The sequence below is a fragment of the Ruditapes philippinarum genome, unplaced genomic scaffold, assembly GCF_026571515.1.
Source record: "Ruditapes philippinarum isolate M1 unplaced genomic scaffold, ASM2657151v2 ctg2085_1_1_1_1, whole genome shotgun sequence".
Lineage (NCBI taxonomy): Eukaryota > Metazoa > Mollusca > Bivalvia > Venerida > Veneridae > Ruditapes > Ruditapes philippinarum.
In genome coordinates this window covers 277,501-300,929 of record NW_026857461.1, presented here as the reverse complement: position 1 = coordinate 300,929, position 23,429 = coordinate 277,501, and the positions used below count along the sequence as shown (strand labels likewise).

At 33.0% G+C, this 23,429-nt stretch overlaps 2 protein-coding genes across 4 annotated transcripts in view; one reads left to right on the top strand and one right to left on the bottom strand.

Moving 5' to 3' along the window:
• The first annotated feature begins 8 nt into the window (after positions 1 to 8).
• On the top strand, positions 9 to 12,169 carry LOC132749833 (kelch domain-containing protein 4-like). The gene is made up of 13 exons (XM_060739741.1): positions 9 to 141; positions 3,380 to 3,508; positions 3,938 to 4,029; positions 4,626 to 4,704; positions 5,042 to 5,140; positions 5,727 to 5,863; positions 7,875 to 7,967; positions 8,293 to 8,519; positions 9,163 to 9,308; positions 9,698 to 9,789; positions 10,051 to 10,648; positions 11,138 to 11,225; positions 11,903 to 12,169. Exons 2-13 carry the CDS (start codon positions 3,395 to 3,397, stop codon positions 12,115 to 12,117), a joined length of 1,980 nt encoding a protein of 659 aa, XP_060595724.1. The 5' UTR covers positions 9 to 141; positions 3,380 to 3,394; the 3' UTR covers positions 12,118 to 12,169.
• Positions 12,170 to 13,736: 1,567 nt separating this feature from the next.
• Positions 13,737 to 23,429, bottom strand: part of LOC132749832 (WD repeat-containing protein 7-like) — a 42,082-nt gene continuing 32,389 nt past the window's right edge. For all 3 annotated transcript variants that reach the window (XM_060739737.1, XM_060739740.1, XM_060739739.1), the window contains 12 exons: positions 22,998 to 23,126; positions 22,004 to 22,473; positions 21,369 to 21,616; positions 20,439 to 20,676; positions 19,441 to 19,636; positions 18,839 to 19,039; positions 17,971 to 18,157; positions 17,474 to 17,599; positions 17,139 to 17,289; positions 16,602 to 16,684; positions 16,139 to 16,346; positions 13,737 to 15,399 (listed from right to left, as the gene is read on the bottom strand). In XM_060739737.1, coding sequence (XP_060595720.1) covers positions 15,214 to 15,399; positions 16,139 to 16,346; positions 16,602 to 16,684; positions 17,139 to 17,289; positions 17,474 to 17,599; positions 17,971 to 18,157; positions 18,839 to 19,039; positions 19,441 to 19,636; positions 20,439 to 20,676; positions 21,369 to 21,616; positions 22,004 to 22,473; positions 22,998 to 23,126 — 2,423 coding nt within the window. In that variant the 3' untranslated portion in view covers positions 13,737 to 15,213. The remainder of the gene's footprint in view (positions 15,400 to 16,138; positions 16,347 to 16,601; positions 16,685 to 17,138; positions 17,290 to 17,473; positions 17,600 to 17,970; positions 18,158 to 18,838; positions 19,040 to 19,440; positions 19,637 to 20,438; positions 20,677 to 21,368; positions 21,617 to 22,003; positions 22,474 to 22,997; positions 23,127 to 23,429) is intronic.

The following is a 23,429-nucleotide window of genomic DNA, read 5'->3' as shown; positions in this document are numbered from 1 at the left end:
GACACGGAATGGTACGTAATTGAGAAAGGCTTTACTCCCGGCCTCATGCGGAAAACCTTTACCTTTATCCATGATTGCACGTTGCACGTTGTTTAGAAATCTTTAAATTACTGTACTGAAGAAGAAATAAGTGAAATAACGGTTTGTATTGAACTTTTGTCAAGTAATTTGGAAATGCAGCACAATAATCTTGTCATGGTGGCAGGGTGAGGTCATTAGACCAAGTGCCTGTGCCAAGGGTTGCCTACATGTATCTTTTTTTTATAGAAAAGAATTGGATGAGGGGTGAAGTGTCTTACTGATTTTTGGGGGTGAAGTGTCTTAAGGGGTGAAGTGTCTTCTAAATTTGAGGAGTGAAGTGTCTGGAGGGTGAAGTGTCTTGCTACCCATTTTTATACCCCCAAAAACGAAGTTTGGGGGGGTATATAGGAGTCACCCGGTGGTCGGTCGGTCGGTCGGTCGGTCCAGACGTCCGTTGCATTTTCCTTGTCCGGAGCATAACTTGAAAACTAATGGTTGGAATTCAATATAACTACATACAATAGTCAAGCACATTGAGAGAAGTGCAGTGCACAAGAACCATAACTCTATCTTGACTAATTACAGAGTTATTGCCCTTTGTTACTTTTCCTTGTCCGGGGCATAACTTGAAAACTACTGGTTGGAATTCAAAACAACTTCATACAATTGTCAAACACAATAAGGGGAAGTGCAGTGCACAAGAACCATAACTCTATCTAAAGTAATTACAGAGTTATTGCCCTTTGTTGCTTTTCCATTGCTTTTTTTTTTGTCCGTTGCATTTTCCTTGTCCGGAGCATAACTTGAAGACTAATGGTTGGAATTCAATATAACTACATACAATGGTCAAGCACATTGAGAGGAAGTGCAGTGCGTAAGAAACATAACTCTGTCTTGACTAATTACAGAGTTATTGCCCTTTGTTACTTTTCCTTGTCCGTGGCATAACTTGAAAACTACTGGTTGGAATTCAAAACAACTTCATACAATTGTCAAACACAATAAGGGGAAGTGCAGTGCACAAGAACCATAACTCTATCTAAAGTAATTACAGAGTTATTGCCCTTTGTTGCTTTTCCATTGCCTTCTTTTTTTTTGTCCGGACCATAACTCGAAGACTAATGGTTGGAATTCAATATAACTACATACAATGGTCAAGCATATTGAGAGAAAGTGCAGTGCATAAGAACCATAACTCTATCTAAAGTTATTACAGAGTTATTGCCCTTTATTACTTTTCCATTGCTTTCTTTTGTTCGGACCATAACTTGAAGACTAATTGTTGCAATTCATTATAACTTCATACAATGGTCAAGCACATTGAGAGGAAGTGCAGTGCACAAGAACCATAACTCCATTTTGACTTATTACAGAGTTACTGCCCTTTGTTTCTTGTCCTTGTCCAGAGCATGACTTTAAAACTACTGGTTGGAATTCAGAACAACTTCATACAATGGCCAAGCACAATAAGGGGAAGTGCAGTGCACAAGAACCATAACTCCATCTTGACTAATTACAGAGTTATTGCCCTTTGGTACTTTTCCTTGTCCAGAGCATAACTTGAAAACTACTGTTTGAAATTCAGTACAACTTCATACAGTTGTCAAGGACATTAAAAGGAAGTGCAGTGCACAAGAGCCATAACTCCATTTTGACAAAATACAGAGTTACTGCCCTTTGATACTTTTCCTTGTCCGGAGCATAACTTAAAACGTTCTGGTTGGAATTCAAAACAACTTCATACAATGGTCAAGCACAATAAGAGGAAGTGCAGTGTACAAGAACTATAACTCTATCTTCAGTATTTATAGAGTTATTGCCCTTTGTTCTTTTTCTTTGTCTCTCTGGACTTATTACAGAGTAATTCAATTAAACTTCATCAATGGCCAACCACATTGAAAGGAAATGCAACATACATGAACCACAATTATCTTTAATTGCCCACAACCATAACTCTATGTTTCAATTCTATTACAAGGTATTCTGTTACTAGTAACATCCTCATTTCCGAAGCAGACTTGTGGGGGTATTAATCACATTTAGTGATAGTTCTAGTTTTTTAAGTCAGAAGTATATGACTCCATTCTGGCTGGGACAGAAAGTTATGTTCCGTCCCAGATTCTGGCAATAGTCAAGTTAACTAATCAACAACCCTGTTATAACACTGCTTATAACTCTTATCAACATTATAATGCATGTGGATCCTGCTGCTAAACGCACCCCTCATTACAATAAACAAAAAAATGTATTTTTACACCAGTCACAATTGAAATGTAACATATTGTGCTATGTATGTAACAGTGCTATTGCTTGTTACATTTTAAGATCAAACTCCCAGCTAAACAAGCTTGATTGTAACACACAAGACTAACCGTAAAATTTTTGATAATTCTCTCACAGTAATTTTTTTGATTTTTCAGAGACAGTATGAAAATAGTACAAGTTGTATCAATATTCATTACTGCAGGTTAAATAATATAAGCTAACTGCTTATATGATTAAATGCAACTTATGGTAAAATTCAGGGCAGTCTGATGACTTTCAGTTTTCACTTTTTACAAAAATTTCTAAGTCATCATACAAAGATGAAACTTACCACATTGCCTTTGTTAATGTAAAAAATCAATAAACCAACTCGTCAGAAGCTGCAGATTTTAGTATTTAACTTGAAACAATAAATTTCAATTTGAATTATTTTATTATAATTATTTTTCTCCTATTTTGCCATGTTTATCAATTCCTTTTCAATACCATGATATGAAGTGTTAGACACTTTCTTCATAAAACCAACATTTAGTGAGGTCGGTCATTTCCCTGTAACTGGGTATTGATGTGGTCTAATTTATGATCCATAAATATCACATTTCTCTTGGGTAAAATGATTCAGAAAGACAACTATCGTAAACAGTAATCATTTTTTAGGTTATTACATTTTTTTAAATTAAATAAGATGGTTACTATTTATAGATTTTTTAAAAATTAACCTCAATCACACTTGTCAAAGGTCGCGTAGACCACATGTAAATTTATAGCTTCTATATTGATTTTTTAGGGTGTAACTACAGATGTACAGGCGATAACTTGACACTTAGTATTCCTAAAAAATAATTTGAATGACAATGTTTTAATAGGAAAAATAAATGGCAAATCTGAAGTTAAAGTAGCTACACTGAGGTCCAAAAGCCCAAAACAAAAAAATGGTCTTTGGTTTCATACATGAAACATGACTGATATAAGGTTTTAAGTCATCTTTTTCAGAAGGGATTAAGTAATTGATATATTGCATTATTGTCATATTAATTAACAGATACATCTATAAAGTGTTTCAAGAATTTTATTCTAAATTTTATCAATACAGAAGTAAAGCTTGGTCATGGGGAAAAAGAATAAAAAGGAGAAGAAAGGTCAAGGTAAAGAAAAGACAAAACAAAAGGCTGAAAAAAATGCCAAGAAACGAGTAAAGAAAGAACTTGCAGAAATAGGGGAGGTAAGTGATGTTAAGTTATTTTCTTTTTTAAAGGGAGATAAACAAGTATAGCCTTTTTCATGGATTTTATTTATTTTATAGTACAGTGAATCCAAGTCTTAATATCATTGCTGAAGGGGAGCAGTGGCCTAGTGGTTAAGGTGCCAGCCTTTCAACCCAGGGATCATGGATTTAAGCCCAAATCGGGTCACAACCATGTTTCTTCATATGTTGGTTCCAGGAAGCACACTTGAAGTGATTAATAAAAGTTGCAAGAACTTGTTTTACAATCAAGCTTAAAAATAAATATGTTTAATCATTGCTTTTTTTTTTTAAGAAAAAAAGATGCAAATATATTAAATGCTAAAAATGAAATACTGATAATGATGTATAATAAAAATAAGTAGAAGAATATCAGTGTTCTGTTGAAAGTGATGTTGTTGTTTTCAGGATGATATTGAGAAAATGATAAAGGAATTTCAAGAACAAGACAAGAAGAAAACTCAGGTGATTGAGGAGAAATGTTTGCCGCCTTCACCAAGGTGATAAATGTTTTGCTTAAAATAGTGAAATTACAATTTTGAAATAACTCAATTAGATGACAATGGAGAAATACAATAGGTCAGCACTAATGCTGGTTGAGGTTATTTATTTTCTACCGGTTTTGGTTCTATCAAACCTTCAATAGGATATAACAAGCTGAAAAACCTTAAAATTAATACCAGTACACATAGAGAGTGTTGAAAGTCAGTTTCAAATATATTTAGTCTCTACTTGGTCTGGTATAACTAGGAGCTGTAAAAGTGGTTAGATATATGAATGATACTGACTTAGGACTGTTACTGATTAAATTGGTCTTTATAAAACATTTGGTTTATACAAATTGATTTCAGTTTGATTGTGTTGGAAGCCATAAGCTTATTGAGACACTCTCGAATCAGTTCCTTGAAGCAATCAGTACAAAGCAAAGAGTGTAAAGTTTCTTGCTCACGGAAACATTTGAATGTTGATCATAACTAAGTAGACTGATATCACATGGTGCATGCATAATATTAACATTGTATAATGTTTGGCTTAGCCAAACTATCTTGAGATATGCACGGAAGATTTTATAACATTTGCTCCATTTTGATTGCAGGTGCAATTTGTCTTTTACTGCACATCCCGATAGAGATGAATTGATCATGTTTGGTGGGGAATATTTTACAGGAAATAAGGTCTGTTCTAGTTTTCTTTGTGTTTTTTAGGCTTTTTCAAGTTTACCTGTTATTCTTTTGCATTAGTTATATTTGTGACCAAAAGCAATCTGTCCCCAGAGAAGAGTAAGGATCTTCGAAGGTCTTGTAGTAAAAATTTCAAGTAACATTTCAAAAGAATACCCAATGGAACATTTCTATTGTTTTTATCAATATTTGTAATAATGATGGAAAATATGCCCATTGTAGACCTATACACTAAAATATAATGTAGTAAATCATTATGCTGAAAAATATATGAATAGCAATAAAAATCAGGCATACTATGTGACAAAAAAAATATGCATTTTTTTCCCAGATGTACATGTACAATGACCTACTTATTTATAACATAAAGAAGAATGAGTGGCTGAAGATATCGGCACCAAATTGTCCCCCACCTAGAAGTTCACATCAGGTTAGTTGAGTCACTTATTTTACACAGGTCAGAGGTTATAAAGACCTTATTAAGCTCAAACTCAGATCTGAGGGATTTGATTGGTCAGAAAATGGCACAGGATGTACACTGACCAATGAAAGTCCTAAGATTTGAGATAAAACTCGTTAAAAAATTAAATGTATGAAGCTTGTACTGCAGTAAAATAAATATCTGTAAATGTTTATTTAGCCAGAATAATATTTATAAAGATTTATTCAGCCTTTAATTGGGGCTTTAAATACTTACAGAACAAGAGTTTTAAAACCAAACCTGTTTAATGCATTGCTTAAATTGTTGTACATGTATATAACATTTGTCCTATATACACAATTTTTTTGGTTGTAACATTTGCCATCTTTTAACTTTACGTTAATTTAAAATATAAGCGCTTGCAAAAGAAAAATAAATAAAAACAGGAAAGGTGTATTTGAGAGGACTACTTGAAAGTAAAGAACTGAGTGATTACTTGGAAAGACAGATAAATTGAGTCTTGTGTAGCAATTTTGTGCACTAAATAGTATATATTCAATTATGCATTTGATGAATCATTTATTTTCTTATTAAGGCAGTTGCTCTGAGGCAAGGTGGTGGTCAGTTGTGGATATTTGGTGGAGAATTTGCCAGTCCTACACAGTCACAGTTCTACCATTATAAAGATCTCTGGTTATTTCATCTGAAGGAAAAGAAATGGGAAAAAGTGAGGTAATATAAAGACTAATATATTTCACAATAAATTTTGGGTTATGCATAAAATAAAAAAAAAATTCAACCTTTAGTCTACTGGGGGGTGGGGGGGACTGTATATAATCATGGGACTGGTGCTGGCCAAAATCAGCCAGCACAACCGCACATTCTGATCATGGTCTGCACTGTTCCCTTTTCCGTCACTACATATTGTAAGATTTTTTATTTTTCCTCAAAATTGTGAATGGTTTTGTAGAGATTTAAAGCTGGACAAATCCATTTAAGGTATTTAGGTAAAGGTAAAAAAAATAGATTGAAGATTATTTACATGTTTCGGAAGCCGGGGGGGGGGGGGGGGGGGGGGGGGGGGGGGTTGTATGGTGTAGTTTAAGCTCCGGATCATGGCAGTAAGCCATGTTTGTTTTTGAAATGCTGAAATATGATACATCATGTATATATGTTGTGTTTATGTATTCATACATTTATTATGCCCCCGCCATGTAATGGACGGGGCATATAGTGTTACCCTGTTCCGTCATTCTGTCATTGCGTCATCATCAGTTTCCGTTCATTATCTTAAGAACAGTTGCACACATTCAACTCAAATTTGACATATGGATATGTCATGAGAAAATACAGGTCAAGTTCGAATTTGGTCATGGTTCGATGTTTTTTGGCAGAGTTATGCCCCTTTTACTTCGAAAATAATATGAAATTTCAGTTTCCGTATATTATCTCCCCAAAGGTACAACACATTCAACTCAAACTTGACATATGGATATGTCATGAGAAAATACAGGTCAAGTTAGAATTTGGTCATGGTTCAATGATTTTTGGCAGAGTTATGCCCCTTTTACTTTGAAAATAATATGAAATTTTCAGTTTCCGTTCATTATCTCCCCAAAGGTACAACACATTCAACTCAAACTTGACATATGGATATGTCATGAAAAAAATACAGGTCAAGTTAGAATTTGGTCGATGATTTTTGGCAGAGTTATGCCCCTTTTACTTTGAAAAACAATATGAAATTTTCAGTTTCCGTTCATTATTTCCCCAAAGGTACAACACATTCAACTCAAACTTGGCATATGGATGCATCAAAGGAATGCGCAGGTCAAGTTCAAATTTGGTCATGGTTCAATGATTTTTGGCAGAGTTATGCCCCTTTCACTTTGAAAGTAATATGAAATTTTCAGTTTCCGTTTATTATCTCCCCAATGGTACAACACATTCAACTCAAATTTGACATAATTATGGATATGTTTTTGGAATGCCCAGGCCAAGTTCGAATTTGGTCATGGTTCAATGATTTTTGGCAGAGTAATGCCCCTTTCACTTTGAGAATAATATGAAATTTACAGTTTCTGTTCATTATCTACCCAACAGTGTTACATATTCAACTTAAATTTGACATATGGATATGTCAAAGGAATGGGCAGGTCAAGTGGAATTTGGTCATGGTTTGATGCTTTTTTGGCAGAGTTATGTCCCTTTCACTTTGAAAATAATATAGATACATCTTAGGAATAAGCAGTTTAAGTTTGAATTTGGTTGTGGTTCAATGATTTTAGACAAACTTATCTTTCCTGAATGTTGAAAATTTTTTGAACTTTCAGTTTCAGCACTCATACTTTTAGCCATTATTTTGGCTACAAATATGCAATATGCTATTTTTAAAAGGTTAAGACTGAATAATTTCAGTGCCTTGAACATCGTATGAAAATGGTTTGTGTTAACATTGAAAAGCTTTAAGGGCTTTGAACTTAAAATGAAAAAAATAATTAATGCACCATCTGAAATTTTGGCTGCATGCGGGGGCATCCGTGGCATGATGACACATTTTTAGTTTTCTTTAAATTACAAAAAAAATGTGTATGATCTGTTGTTTCATTTTTGGTCATTTTTGTCCTGATTGAATGACCCATTTTAAAATGAAACATGCTAAAATAATTTTCTGTTAATATGTTACGTAAATAATAATGTTATGAACTTTTCCTAGTATTTAATGTATACAATATTATTCCAGTGCTCCTGGTGGGCCATCAGCAAGAAGTGGGCATAGGATGGTGCAATGTAAAAAGCAGCTTGTAGTGTTTGGTGGATTTCATGATAATATCAGGTCAGTATACGCATTCTTGGTATTTCAGAGAGTTTTTAGGACACTTAGCATAATATACATACTTGTGACCAAATGTTATCATTGCTTTTGTCCATTGAAACTGTTCAGATTTTGAAATTTTTGTTTGTTAAAGATTGTGGGATTTTCTATATGCTTTCAATTAATTGGTGATAATCTTACATTTTTTTCCAAGGATGACATTTGACAAAATAATTTTATGAAAAGTTTTTGAAATAATTATCAAGAACTGTTTGTCTCTACTTCAATGTATTATTATTATATATATTCAAATTGACTAAAGATTTCATTTTCACATTGATTTCAGAGACTACAAATATTTTAATGATGCATATGCCTTCAACCTGGACACCTATACTTGGACAGCTTTAGTGACCAGTGGAATTCCTCCTGCACCAAGGTCCGGTTGTGTCCTGGCCCCAGCGTTAGACCAAGGGAGGATCATTGTGTATGGAGGATATAGTAAAGAACGTATCAAGAAGGATGTAGATGCTGGAAAAGTTCATACAGACATGTTTGCTCTAATGCCTGAAGGTATGTGTAATATATAGACTAATTATTGATAAACTTTTATGAGCCACTAGATGATAAGCCTCGCCTAAATTCACCTGGTGTCACCGCATTGTTAACTGATTTAGAAGGGCGACTGCGGCCAATTTCTTAAGTTGTTGAATTCAAACCACTTGCCCCTCACTGCTGTGGGTTCGAATCCTGATGGGGTCTTCGAATTCTTTCATTTGAGAAAGCTATCCAGGTAGCTTATGGAACAATAATGATAATACTAATGTGCACGTTTGTGTCTGAAAAAATACATGGAAGGACACCGGACGTCTTCCTCTACCAGTAAAAGCTGGAAAGTCACTTAATGACAGAGTTGGTGCGATGTGAAACCCAACAAACAATGCAAAAAACAAAACAAAAAGTGAATAGATTAAAAAACAGATAGCGTTTGAACTCCCTACCCAAGCTGTCAAGCAACCATAAAATGGACATTGTAATATGTATAAAAGCATATATTTAATCTATATTTTGTTTCATTGTTTTTTAACATATTTGTTCCATTAGAAACCTCTTTATATTTAAAATCTGAACGTTTTTTGTTAAATGCTTTTATTAGTCAATGATTTAAGATTCAATTAATCATGGTTCTTTTATAATAAATATATTCTTCTTAAAGGAAAAGTGAAAGAAGGGACACAACCAACAAAATGGAAGTGGGTCAATGTTAAACAATCAGGGTCAAGGCCATCACCTCGTTCTGGTCTATCTCTAGCTACAGTAAGCAATAATAGGGCCGTCTGCTTTGGTGGAGTGTTTGATGAGGTAATAATTGTTTGATTCTATTGGTTTCTTTACCAAAAGCCTCACCATTTGTTAAGTTCATAATTCTTTTTCTATAGAAAAAGTAATAATTAAGATGAATGTTTACATGGTATGATCACACTGAAAATTATACAACTGAAATTAATGCTGTTTAAACTTATGGCAAGCAAGATCAACGTGTCAAGTCAATCTAAGTAATTGTTTCATGTGAGGAAGCCACCTTAAATTCTTTGGAAGGTTGATAATTTTACACATCAAGATTTCTACCAGTCCCAGTAAAAATTTTCAAGATGTGTGATCAGTATCATAAAAGGAATTTTATTATTAAAGGATATGTATTTGGTTATAGTGAATATTGTTTTACATCTTGATTTGATTATATAATATAGGAGGATAATGATGATGAGCTTAAGGGAAAATTCTACAATACACTGTACTTCCTGGAACTAGATAAAGGCAAATGGTTTGAAGGAGAAATGAGGTAAATATGGCAAAAATATTCAAAATAAATATATGACATTTATAAGTATAAGCTAGGAGTCAACAGCTTAAAAACTGTTTTAATGACACTACAGTATTAATTCTGCCTTTACTGTTTTATGAAATTTTCTGTAAACCTGTATCAAGCCAAATGCTTTACTATTGGAAAATAGTAAGAAACTATTGGAAAATAGTAAGGAGGTTAAGAGATCTGAAAAAAAAATTCTGTGGGACTTTAGATGAATCTTTTTGTCATTTAAAGGGGCAAGAAGTTAACAGAAAAGAAGAAGAGAAGAAGAAAAAAGGATGAAGATTCTGCAGGTGCCGGGGTTGACGATGTTGATGACAACGATGAAACTGATGATGATGATGATGATGATGATAATAGTGATGATAATGAACAAGAGATGGATGTTGCTGATACAGATATAGAAAAGATGTCAATTAACTTTGAAACTGATGACAATAATAAAAGTAGTGAAACAAATGGTGGAGCAAAACCTGACATGGATATAGATTCTGCTTCAGGAAGTACTCAAGGTGCTTCCTCAGTTACTATGGAAACTGAATCTGAAAACACCATGGAGACCGAGGAATCTGTTTTTAAACTGACAGTTGGTCCACAGAGTAGTTTGTCAGATGAAACTTGTGATAAGGTTAAAACAACAGAACCTGTTAATGTATTCACACCATCAGCACGTATGAATACACTGTTAGTTGTGAAGAATGGTCTGTTGTTTTTATATGGTGGTATTTATGAGGTTGGCGATAAACAGTATACTTTAAGTGACATGTATTCTTTGGACATCAACAAAATGGAGGAGTGGACTATTTTGATTGAAAGTGACTTGAAAAATCAGGTACATTATGAATTTAATTTTAAATTTTATTACAGTAAAGTGACATATTGCTTATTTCCTGATGTCAGGTTGAACTGAATTAGTAATATACATATATTTCAAAAGATGTTAGAGTGTTATATTATTTTAATGTCTACTTGACACCATATATATTTTGATGACAATAATACCACTTTAATGTATTTGTTACATCCTTTTTGATAATTACTCTGGCTTTTGTACAGGTTTTTTAAACAAATCAAAAAGTATTTTTGCATATTTGTAGCTTCTCTTTGTCTTTTTAGAGAATCATACATACTTCTCTATTCCTGAAGAAACAGCTGCTATGTCCTTAAAGATGCAAGTAAAAAGCATCTGTATGGGAATGAAGTATAAAAATAACCACCAAAAATTATTACTTATTCTGGTTTGAGCATGAACCTGCTCTCCAATGTATAAGAAATAACCAGTCTTGATATATGTACATACATGTGTGGTTTATATTGATAGGTGTGGGAGGAGTCTGATTCTTCATCAGATGAGGACGATATGGAAGGCGGGGCTAAATGTGCGAAACGCAAACCTAGCGATTCTGATGGTACGGAATTATTGTTTTTTATTTTAAAAAAAATTATGTACTTACATGTACAGTTAGATATAAGATGCAGAGAAAATTAGTTTAAAGTTTTCTTAATTTTTGAAAAATCAATGAACTAATCCTGCTGAGAATCATAATAATTGAGATGCGTCATGACAAAACCAACATAGTGGGTTTGTGACCAGCATGGATCCAGACCAGCCTGCGCATTCGCTCAGTCTGATCAGGACCCATGCTGTAGGCTTACAAACCCTATAACAAGTAGAGAAACTGATAGCGAACAGCATGGATACTGATCAGAAAGTATATTCTTTCTTGAGCAGGCAATTTTTTGTGCTTGTCCTGCTTCAGATATGAAATAAAGGCATGTTTATCTTAGGCCTGTAAAAATGAAAGTAAGAAAATTGAACAGGGTGCAGTACTATACATATCTGATGCACTAATAGACTTGACTGCATTGTTTGCAATGGCCTGTCAAATTCACTTCCGATACTGTGCATTGGAGAAGAAAACTTTTATTTAAAAGATTTGATATCTTTCATTCTAATCCATTTCTATCTGTGGTATATAATAAAGCTGAATCTGTATATCATGTATTGTATACATTCTGGAATAAAATATGTTTAAACTAGTCTAATTGTATAATTGATACATAAAATATATTTCCATTCTTTCAGAGTCTGATGATGACGACGACGATGATGAAATTGATATAGATTTTAGTGATGCCCCAGAGAGACCAGCTTCTGAAGCAATTAAAGATTATTTTGAAAGAACTAAAGACTACTGGCTGAAAAAAGCCAAAGAATATTGTGATTCAGAAGATATGTCATTGTCCGAGAAAAAATTAGAGAAATTAGCCAAAGAGATGTGCCAAGAATCATTTAGTTGAAACAATTATGTGTTATGGTTATTAGCAATTAATAAATTTTATCGGATACAAATGGGTGCTTTTCTATGTTTTTTCCAAGTGTTAAAAGGTTATGATTGTAAAACATGCAGAAGTGGAAATCATATAAGCATAAATGGTGTTGCAATATTTCATAGGTTAAATAAACAAGTTTTTGGTCACTACTAAAGCATTAACAAGGGTCAGTCATATTGATGCAGCTTCGTATAAAGCATTACTGATACATGTAATTTTATTAATTACATGAAAAGTGTTCAATAGTTTTCATTTCAACCTTGATGATCATACTGGGCATTGATTTGCATATTTGTGACTATATAAGCCAGGTCTGAATGTTTTGTTTGTTTTGTTGCATTTTAAGTCACAGTCATACAGTGACTTTCCAGCTTTACTGATGGGGGAAGACCTCTGGTACCCTTTCATGCATTCTTTCACGTTCCATAAGCTAGCTGGATAGCTTCCTCACATGAAAGAATCAAGTCTCATGAAAGAAGGAGCAAGCGGTTTAAAGTCAATCACCTTTACCACTCATCCACGGATACCCAATGTTTGAATTTATTTTGCACTTTAGAAGGTTTATACTTGACACCAGTGAGGTATGACCATGCAATGTCTAAAGAAGCTCGTTATATTATTACATTATGTATGGCAATGCTTTATACTATACTATATGGCCTTCATAACATTTCAAGTGAAAACATTTCTTTCTCCTATGTTGAGTTTCCTGGGCTAAAATCTGTTGGAAATGACCAGTCAAGTTAAAAATAATCCCACGCGCCCCCCCCCCCCCCCAAAAAAAAAAAAATGTTATAAAATTTCTACTTGTGAAAAAGGAACAACAAATTATTCATTCAAATTTGTTAAATTTTATTTTGAAATGTTTCTATGAATAATTAAATATACAGTCTGTATTTCCTATCGGCTCTAGGTATGTTTTTTTGGCTGAGCATAATTATGTAAGCATTTTGAAGTAAACAGTGAACAGGACTTGGATTTTATGAAAAAATACAACAAAAGTCAGATTGTAATTAATTTTATTGCATTAACAAATAAAATATTCTATCATCAACTGAATAATTAACAATAAATATTTATTATCTAAACTCAAGAGCATTATTTTATCTTTAATATCAATAAATAATAAAACAGTTTGCTCATTTGATTAAATTAAGAATAACAGTTAATTTACAACACATTGCTAAGTTTATCTAAAACACAATAAAAAACATTACTACATTCTTACAATATATCACAATTAGAAACAATTGAGACATTTACAAATGGAAATATAAGCAAGTACAAGACAACTGGTGTCTGTAATAAATTAAGCATCTGTATAATAACAAATTATCATTCATACTTTCTGGTACCCAATAAATAATAAAGTGTGTAATTTGCAAGAGTAAAAAAAAACTGATTAAAATGCTTATCCATTCATACATTTGTCGAGTTAAAAATGTCGAACAGTATTTGCAATATCAAAATACAACAATTTAGCAGTTTTAACAAAAGGTTCTAGTCAGGCTTCACTTGTGTGGTGACAAGTCTGTTCTATATAGTATATGCTGGTAACAAAGATCTATCATCATCACGAGAAAACCAAGGATGAACAAGCATTTGATAGTATTGCGGGCAATACAGTAGTCCCCTACCGGTCCCTCAAAAAGTTCTTTAATTGTCATACACTCCTGTGTATTGCCATTTATAATGAATTTGAGGATGAAGTCTGTATTTGAAAATATCAACCACAAAACATAATAAAATAAGTTTGTCTATATCACAGTAATGTGTTAAGTTTCCATGCTTAGTAAGGAAATTATGTTTATACAACCTTGTCATATTATTACGATGTGGGATTTTAAAGTAAATCCTATAAGGAATGAAGAAGTTGAAGTGAAAATACCAGTTTCTCGAAAAAGTTCAAGGGGGACATAATTCTGGAAATAGTCTTGCTAGAATATTTAACCTTCTCAAAAATGTCGAGTGATAATAAGAAACATATATATGAAGTTTGAAGTAGATACATTAGGAAATAAAGAAGTTATTTAAAAAAGACAACATTTTTTCCCCTAAAAAATCTAAGTTCAAGGGAGGTAATACTGATATTTTTTGTGCTAGAGTTATAAACCTTGTCAAATATGATGTGGTTGATGAGCAGAAACTTATATTTAAAGTTTGAAGTAAACACCTTAAGAAATAAAGAACATATAGTGAAAAAGCTGAAAAATTTAAATCAGAAATCTTGAAATTCAGGATATTTGTTGCCATAGCAACCAGAATTTTCAACATAGGAAGAAAAGAAAAAGATGTGCATAATCTCCAGACTGCCATCTACCAATATTTCAAGTTTCATAAAAATATTTTCAGTACTTTTTGAGTTATCACTGGATCCAGTTTATGTGTTAAATTTGCCATATTTTCAGACTATTTGTTGCCATAGCAACCAGAATTTTCAACATAGGAAGAAAAAAAAAAGACGTGCATAATCTCCATACTGCCATCTATCCATATATCGAGTTTCATAAAAATATTTTCAGTACTTTTTGCGTTATCGCGGGATCCAGTTTTGTGGACGGACGGACAGACGGACGGAGGGTAAACCTAAAGTCCCCTCCGGTTAAACCGGTAGGGGACTAAAAAAAAAATAAAAAAATTATACCACTTATATGCTGTTCTGTTGTAAAACTGCAGAAGTGTTAACTTGACACAGGTATTCATATAATTATGTTCCTTTTGGTTGACATGTGCCTTTGTGAATGACTAGATTTTTCATTATTTTAATAAAGAGTTTCTTTTTTATTTCAAATTACCTCCTGCATACACATATTTTATAAACTGCTGGCTATATGAACACTTCAAATTTATGCTGTTGTCATAGTGATTGCACAATATTTTAACACACTTATCTTAAAAGTTGACACAAACTACTACTTTGTTCTGTGTATTTGATTAGAACTAATTATATGTAAATCAATGCTCTTGTGTAGTTAACTTCTTAAATTACACATATGTAAACTATTGTGTAGTTATCTTCAGAAATTACGCATATGTATGCTCTTGTGTAGTTAACTTCAGAAATTACACATAATATTTATGTTCTGTACCATCGACTGTCAAGAGAATAAGGACACGTACATCTGTCCACACCAGCCTAACAAGCTTCAATAGATTGGTATGTGGGCTCACAGTGATTGGTTGTGTAGCTATCTGACGTACACATTTTGTATGCTGGGAACCAATTCCAAACAATGACGATGATGCTGTCTGAAATGTTAAAAATAGCAACACTAAGTAAGTAACGCCTTTATTTTAAGAGGCTTGCACATGCAGTTTCCCTATCTTCTATGTGGGCCTCAGCTGATGTACACAACATAATTACAATATATTAACAGTTAATATATACACAACATATACACACAAACGTCAAATTGAAATAGATCAATTAAAGTGAAGTAATGAGTAATCCAGCATGAAGAGGAGACACACTTTAAAACGACATCTTTCTCACTCTATTATACCATCAAAAAAATATAGGCCAGTCATTTTTCAAGCTAGTTTTATACCAGTATTATTATAAAAGTCTATCTTAAAAAAATATTTTGGACATTTAACTTTGAAACAGATCTAACATTAATAAGAACAAGTCGGAATCATGACAACTTATATAACTTTGTCCGTGTTTCAATTTTTTTACATGTATTGATGTAATATTCAATTTCAGAACTCATAAATTTTGATTTCAAAATATGTTGCGATTTGAAAATTTTATCCATGAAATATATGTCTGCAGGTATATTTCAGTTACAAATCAAAAGGCGAACTTTAATTACAGTCCATGATCAAAACAAGAACACTGATTGAAAAGTTTATAATATTATAATCTAGAAGAGATGTTTAAGTGACACTAGATTTTCGCTATTTTGCTCAGGGTACATGAATCAAAATCATAACCCAGTCTTCACCTATGACACTTGAAATGTCTGAATTATATAACAACACTCACCTGCCAGAACTTCAATTTTTGGTCCTGGTGTGAGAATGTAGCGAGGAATTTCCCATCGGGAGACACAGAGGCCGCAATAACTGGCCCAGCGTGTGCTTGTATAACTTGACATTTGGAATTCTGTTTCAGCTCGTAAAATGCCAATGTTCCATTTTTGGCTCCTACCCATATCCGCTTAGTCTGTGTACAGCATGTTACCATACTGAATCTATTAATAGAACAAAATATATAACATACTTGAAGTCATCCCTTATAGCTGCCATTATTCTAGATAGCAGTTTCTGATGAGATTTACCCTAAAAAGCTAGCGATTCTAGACACTATTAATTATATCAAGTAATGACAATACATGTATTTCATTTATAACAAATTAATTGATAAAAAGATTAATAGAGTTAATAAATTAAACTTTTATAAGAATAATAAACAACATTGTAAACTATATAACATATAAAGTATATACCTGCAAATTGCTGGAAATAATTCTTGTAACCCTTTTGCTTTCAGCTGACTAACATCTAAACAGTGAATAATAATCTCCATAGCCTGAAAGTTCATAAAATATACATCGTATAACATACTATCATCTCACACATGATACTTGTCATGAACCAATTTAAGACAGTGTCATAACAAGATAAAAACTTGATGGCTTTCAGAGAAATGCCTAAATGGTTAGATTACTACACATATGCGAGTTCAAATCCTGTCTGACTGTGAATTCTTTCATATGTGGATGCTACAGAATATTAAGGCTCTACTTGAGTGCCCATTTTGGTTTGACATAATGCACAGCTGGGCATTTAACATTGAAGTCTTTCTCCACAAGTATCCACCAGTTAAAGCTAGAACATTACCCTATGACCTTTAAAGTGTCATAACTAACAAGTTACAAGTTAAACCTACAACCAAACAAAACAATTTACACAAATGAACTAAAATTCTCACAAACAAAAACATCATTATACAAAGTGTACTGTACTGTAGGCATTATTATTACCTCCACAATCTGGTCAGCAACATCTGACGGCATCTTATCAACAAGAAGTTCTACAACTCTGATTATCTCAGGTTTTGATTTCACTAATACAGAGTTATGTGGATTGGAATGAAGCTGTGACTGGGTGTTTTGTGTCAAGGCATGGTTATGTCTAAAATATATGAAACAAAAATACAGAATACTTAACTACATATAAAATTCTTAAATTTGATAATTCTATTTTGAGACAATACACGAAAGGAAATATAATTAATTAAAGAATTTACAGAAATGGTTGTAATGCACTTTACTTGTTAATCACATTCTCACTTGATACAAAAGAAAGACATACTGACCTAGTGACCTCCCTTGCCATGGTTATTATAAAGGTCGCAGGCCGAGCTGTTGCAATAAGAGACAGAGCATGTCTGGCAGTTCTACAGGCGTCTGCTGCAGGACTCAAAGGTAATCCAAATGTTACACTGAAATCATTTAAGCTAAACTTATTACTATATCTTAATTGGCTTATTTTCGTAAGAGAGATATATTGTTCGTTAAGGAACCCAAAGGTTTTTTTAAGTTAAAATAAGGAACCAAAGGTAAAAATGTATTTTAACTTTAAATACTATCATTCTAATAACGTTTCTCATATTAAAGGATACAAACTACATACATATAAAAATACATTTGTAATATTAAACATTATGGACGAAAGACCTAATTGAAAGTTTATGCATGTGTATGTATATTAAATATTGATCTTAAATAATAACAAATTCAATTAAGCTTCATTATCTTAATTTATTGACACAATCATGATAAACTGGCTAGATATACAGTCATGTTATTTTACCTGGGAACAAGTCTTTCAGACCCTATACACAATTCCAGGAGACCAAGTAAAATTGCCGAGACATCTAAGTATGGCTCCCACACAGGAAATCCTCGACCAATCAAATCAATCGCTGCCCTCCTAATTGGTGTGTGGGCTGGTAGCTTCTTAGATGGTGGGTGTTGCAACAAGAATGTTAAAGCCTTGCCTATTTGGATAAAAAATATTTGATTTTGTCAGTTTGACCAGGGTAACCTTTCTTTATCTGAGCCACAGAAATTATCTAATTTCACTTTCTTTACTAAAAGAAAAGCATCAGATGCCCTTCTGTGCATGAAATTTTAACAAGGGCAGTTACCAACAACATTGTTATTATTCATCTAGCATTAATGAACCTTGTTTCTTTGTCAAAGAAATGTCACTGAACAAATAAGTATTTGCTGTAAATGAGCTTAGAATAAAAACACAAGTTGTCAGTTGGACAGCGTGCTCGACTATTCTCAGTGCTTTAGAGTAAAATAGCATGGATAACATAGAAATTCAAAGTTAAAAAAGGGCCAAAATTCAGTCAAAATCCATGTTTCAGTTATGGGCCTTGAACAGTGACCTCCTGCTATGCTCTCAAAATAAGTGTGTGAAGTTTCAACCTGTCCCTTTCATTAGTTTTGGAGTTACAAACTTGCAAACAAAAACTTAACAAAAGTGTGACTGTGATTGTGACACTGATCCCAGGGTGAATACAATACTTCTCCCTATTCTTCGAATAGTCTATATAAAAAATCCATGTTTCCATTGATATATGTGCAACATGGACACTGTTTATAACAAATAACATAATACTTTTTATATAACTATGTTGTAAGAAAAATATTAGAAGAGATAATCTTACTTGTATGATGAGCCAAAGAATAATTTGACAGTGTGAAACCCTCTAATCCTTTCTTTTTTGGCTTGCCATCATCTAGTCCACGTCTAGTAGGTAAAACTTCATGACCAAACTCTGCTCCTAGAACTGCTAACATGACAATGGCTGTGGCCTGCTTCCTACGACTTTCAAATGACCTTGATGGTTTGTGTAATGGTGAATCTCCTTTAAAATCATAGAAAACAAAATTTGAAACATTTTGTTCCATATAATGATCATAGTCATGATTAAAGGCCCATTATGCCCCAGAAATCAGCAATGTCTTAAAAGCTTTTTGTTTTTGGTTTACTTTAAATATTTCTGAAAAGTTACTTATTCACTTATTGCCTGAACCTTTTCTTTCGTTTGTTGCTTTTTGGTAACTAGTGAGGTATAAAACATGCTTGCATACACCATGATAACACTTTAAAACATATATTCAAATGAACAAGCTTTCGACTTCAATATATCGTCAATATCCAGCTTTCGATATATATATGATATCAATACAAAATTTTCAATCAATGACAGCCCTATCATTTTATTGACTACTCAATATCTGCACATAATACATACATTAAACTCACCTCCTAAATATTGTTCAGTATCGTCTTCATCTTCGTCCTCACCATGACTAGAATGACTATCTGTACTTAAAATACTCAGCTGGGGGTCCACGTACGTGGGAAGGAATGGTGACCAATCATCTACGACAGATTTTCTGCCATCGGGACCTATTCTACGTAATTCTGCTAACAGCAGTGCCTGTGCCGCTTCTCTTATCTATGAGTATAGTTTTTATATTGATATGATGATATACAGAGAATGTGATATTTAATTGTAAGAAAATAGAGGAATATATTCTGATTAATACTGTTAACAAATATTGTTAGGTAATTTATCTGAAATATTTTAGAGAAAAGATCAATCAGTAAGATTGCTTTCAATGTAATGTGTTTTAACAATCTGACTTAAGTTCAGATATACCTATTTCTAATTGTGTAGCGTTATTTAGAACTGATTTTAATCAGATTGGTGTTTAAAAAGACTATCACTTGATGTTACTATATATAGAATCAGTGAATGATCTTATCTGTAATATCATTGTCACATCACTGAAATTTTTTATTCAAAGGCATCTTATCAGTTTTTGTAACTTTAAATTGAGATGATGTTCTAAATCTTGTTTTCTAAAGAATTCAAAATTAAGCAAGTTTCAAGTTGCTTTTTCATCACTTTAAGATAGCTAAGATCTGAGATATAAAGAAATTTTCTATGCTTGAATTCAGATTCCAGGCATTTGATTGGTCAGAAACTGGCATAGTATGAATATGCTGGGAGTCAAGACAGAACTCATGAAAAATGTTTTACAACGGTTGAACCTCTAGGTCTGGCCTATCAGACTGTTTTTTCTGATTACAGGATTTTAATTGAATGCACATTCTGAGCTAGTTTCTGATCAATTAAATACTTCAAATCGGAGTTTAAGCTCAGAAAGTTTCTTTATACCTCAGACCCTGGCTTTTAATCATTTTAGTCTTTTAAACATCAGAAGCCAAGAGAAACTTTAGAAAAGGTCACAAACCTCTAAGCATCTATCTTGCCATCTTCGTGCCAGCATTTCAAGCTGTGGGGAGAAATACTGGCCAGAATCCACGAGTTCAGGCAGCAATACACAATGATGTGCTGCTAACAGACTCCAACCTTGTTTAAACTGGGCCTGTTGTAGTATAGCAGCATCTCCTGTATCATCATCACTACCAGCAGAACTGTTGTCCCCCTCACTCACTAGAATACCGTGCACACCTTGGAATGATTTTCTACTGCAAATCAAACAATATTCTAAAATATACAGAAAACTTACAATATATTTGCTACCTTAAGAATTAACCTCTGGAAATAAAGGCTATTTTTTTTTATTGAAAATATAAAGAAAACTAAAGAATAGTTTTAATCTTAAACTAGTCCTTTATTGAGAATTAATCCTAATTAGCCTTTAGTCAGATGACAACAGAATCTACCAAAGCAACAAGTACAGACCAAGATCAGCCCCGCGCATTCGTGCTGTCTGATCATGGTCGGCACTGTTTGCTTTTCAGTCAAAATATTCCCAAAAATTGATGAAAGGTTTTGTTCAGATTGAAAGATGGACAAATTCAATTAAAGCATGTCAAGGGTAAAAGGATATTAAGTTATTCTATTTCCTACACCTAAGAATGAGATGTGAATAAACTGATTGTCCAATAACAAATATAAGCAAAGATCAATCAAACAAGACATTTCTTTTAATGTCAACTTCTCATGCAGTTAACTGACCGCTTAAGTCTTAGTATACATAAATATCAAAGTAAAATCATCAAATAAAACAAAGTCAGCTGAAGTGGAAAATGGAGATAATGAGGGAAGATCAAAATACAATATTTTAAGACTTAAGTTTCCCTGATTCTAGAATCTTGATAAAAAAAGCAATATATCAGGAATTAAGTTTCCCTATTCTAGAATCTATATATTTTACCTTCTTTGTCTTTGTACAGGTTTAGGTGACTTAAAGGTAGCATGATTCATACTCATCAATGTATTGGCTACAGAGATGACACTGAGTAGATGCTGGGTGGTAACAGCACTGGAAATCTGCCATCTTGCCTTCTTTGTAAACATACATATCTCCTTCTCTATCTCGGCCTGAATGTCAACTTGTTGTGATGATCCCTCTTCTCCTTGACTAGAAAAACTCATCAGGTCTAACTCACTACCTGGTGTCATCTTTAACAAGAAATTCAGAAAACCTTGTTGGAAATTTAAAAAAATCAAATTTTTATTTAGAAAACTATGAATGAAGAATTCAACTATTAACTGGTATATTTGAATATAAAAAAAACAATTTTACAGCTTTGCTGATAAAGATAGCAGAATGTAGCACTTGCCAACAATTTCATGCAGAGAGCATAGTAAAACAACAAATGGTCTGAAAGATAGTTAGATAGCTTCCTTCTTAAAACGTTTATTCCTTTTAGGGTGGAAAACTACCCTGTATAATACTTTCCACTTCAGACTTTATTTTGACAACACACCTACAAGTAGCCTATTAATTTAGGTAACAAACACAAGTAAACTCAAATCAACAAATGTCAACAAAATCATTTCCCTTACCTCTGACCTTCTCTGCTGTCTCAGTGTTGCCCTTTGATTGGTTGTTCCCATGGTAACTGTTGAATCACTTTTTGAACACACACCTTTATGCCAACCAGGTAACATCAGAGACATATGCCCTTCACGTGATATCAGTCCAAATGAAATTGGCGACTTAGGCTTTAACAAACCTAGTTTATTTAAACACAGTTTGTCCAAATCTGGATCGAGTCCCCATGCATGTAACATTGACATAAATAACTGAGCTATTTCCATTGTTAAATTAGTAGCTTTGAGGTTAAGAGGCTCTGGTCTCTTTTTCCGCTGACTGGGTCCAGGAGAACCGAGTGGGGAACCAGATAAAGACTGTTTTCTCGATGGACTGGGGCTGGGAATATTTGGGTTTATTGGTTGAAATCCATGGGCGTCTGCTCCAGCTTGCAGCTTCTGGCCTAAAGTGTCTGCCGTATCCTTCACCTTGGCAAAGATTCCTGTAATAAGGATCATTTCAAATTGTTAGACCTTGTTCAAGGAAATGTACATGATAACAATTTTTTTTTTATTTTGAAAATTGAAATTAAGTTACATTATCTAAAATTAAAGATTATGAGTATCATGCTCCTAGTAATTAAAGATTTTGGACTTTTTTTGAACAACATGTTACTTGTAAATAAAGATTTTGGACTTCTTTTGAATATTATGTTCCATGTAAATAAAGGTTTTGGATTCCTTTTGAACATCCTGTTCCTTGTAAATAAATATTTTCAACTTCATTTCAACATCAAGTTCATTGGAAATAAAGATTTTGGACTTCTTTTGAACATCATGTTCCTTGTAAATAATTATATTTTCAACTTCATTTGAACATCAAGTTCCTTGTAAATAAATATTTTGGACTTCTTTTGAACATCATGTTACTTAGAAATAAAGATTTTGGACTTCTGACACTGATACATATTAGTTGATATATTTGATGTTTTACAGAGAGATACATGTATAAGAAGAGATGATAAACCTGCAATAGTAGGAGGGGAATCTGAACCATCATGTGACGCTTGACGTCTATCTGACAGCAGCGTTGACAACCCTTTCGCTTCTAATTCTCCAGGTGACATTGTGGCAAACTCATTGGTTAACAATTGTACTAAAATAAAAGATTTTGTTGTATAAATCTAAAATCTCATCAATAGTTCTTATTCCTTAAAGGTCCATTATACCCCTGAAATGCTATCATTGTGTTTCTAAAAATTTTTTTTTTTTATTTTTGGTGTCTTATACTTTCCAGAAAGTTACCAATTGGCTATTAACATGAACTATCTTTTGCTTCTAGTGCTTTCTGGCAATTAGTACAATAATAGTGATTTATTGTTTTGTAGGGAAGTCAAAATACTAATTATTTTACATTTTGCTACTTTTAAGACAAACAATTTCACATTTGGAAGTCCTT

What these genes read in the sequence shown, in the direction of transcription:
- LOC132749833 (XM_060739741.1), top strand. Translation starts at nt 3,395, where the DNA reads ATGGGGAAAAAGAATAAAAAGGAGAAGAAAGGTCAAGGTAAAGAAAAG. An exon ending in TGTTTGCCGCCTTCACCAAG is followed by an intron (nt 4,030 to 4,625) that starts GTGATAAATGTT and finishes TTTTGATTGCAG; the next exon opens with GTGCAATTTGTCTTTTACTG. An exon ending in TTGGTGGAGTGTTTGATGAG is followed by an intron (nt 9,309 to 9,697) that starts GTAATAATTGTT and finishes TATATAATATAG; the next exon opens with GAGGATAATGATGATGAGCT.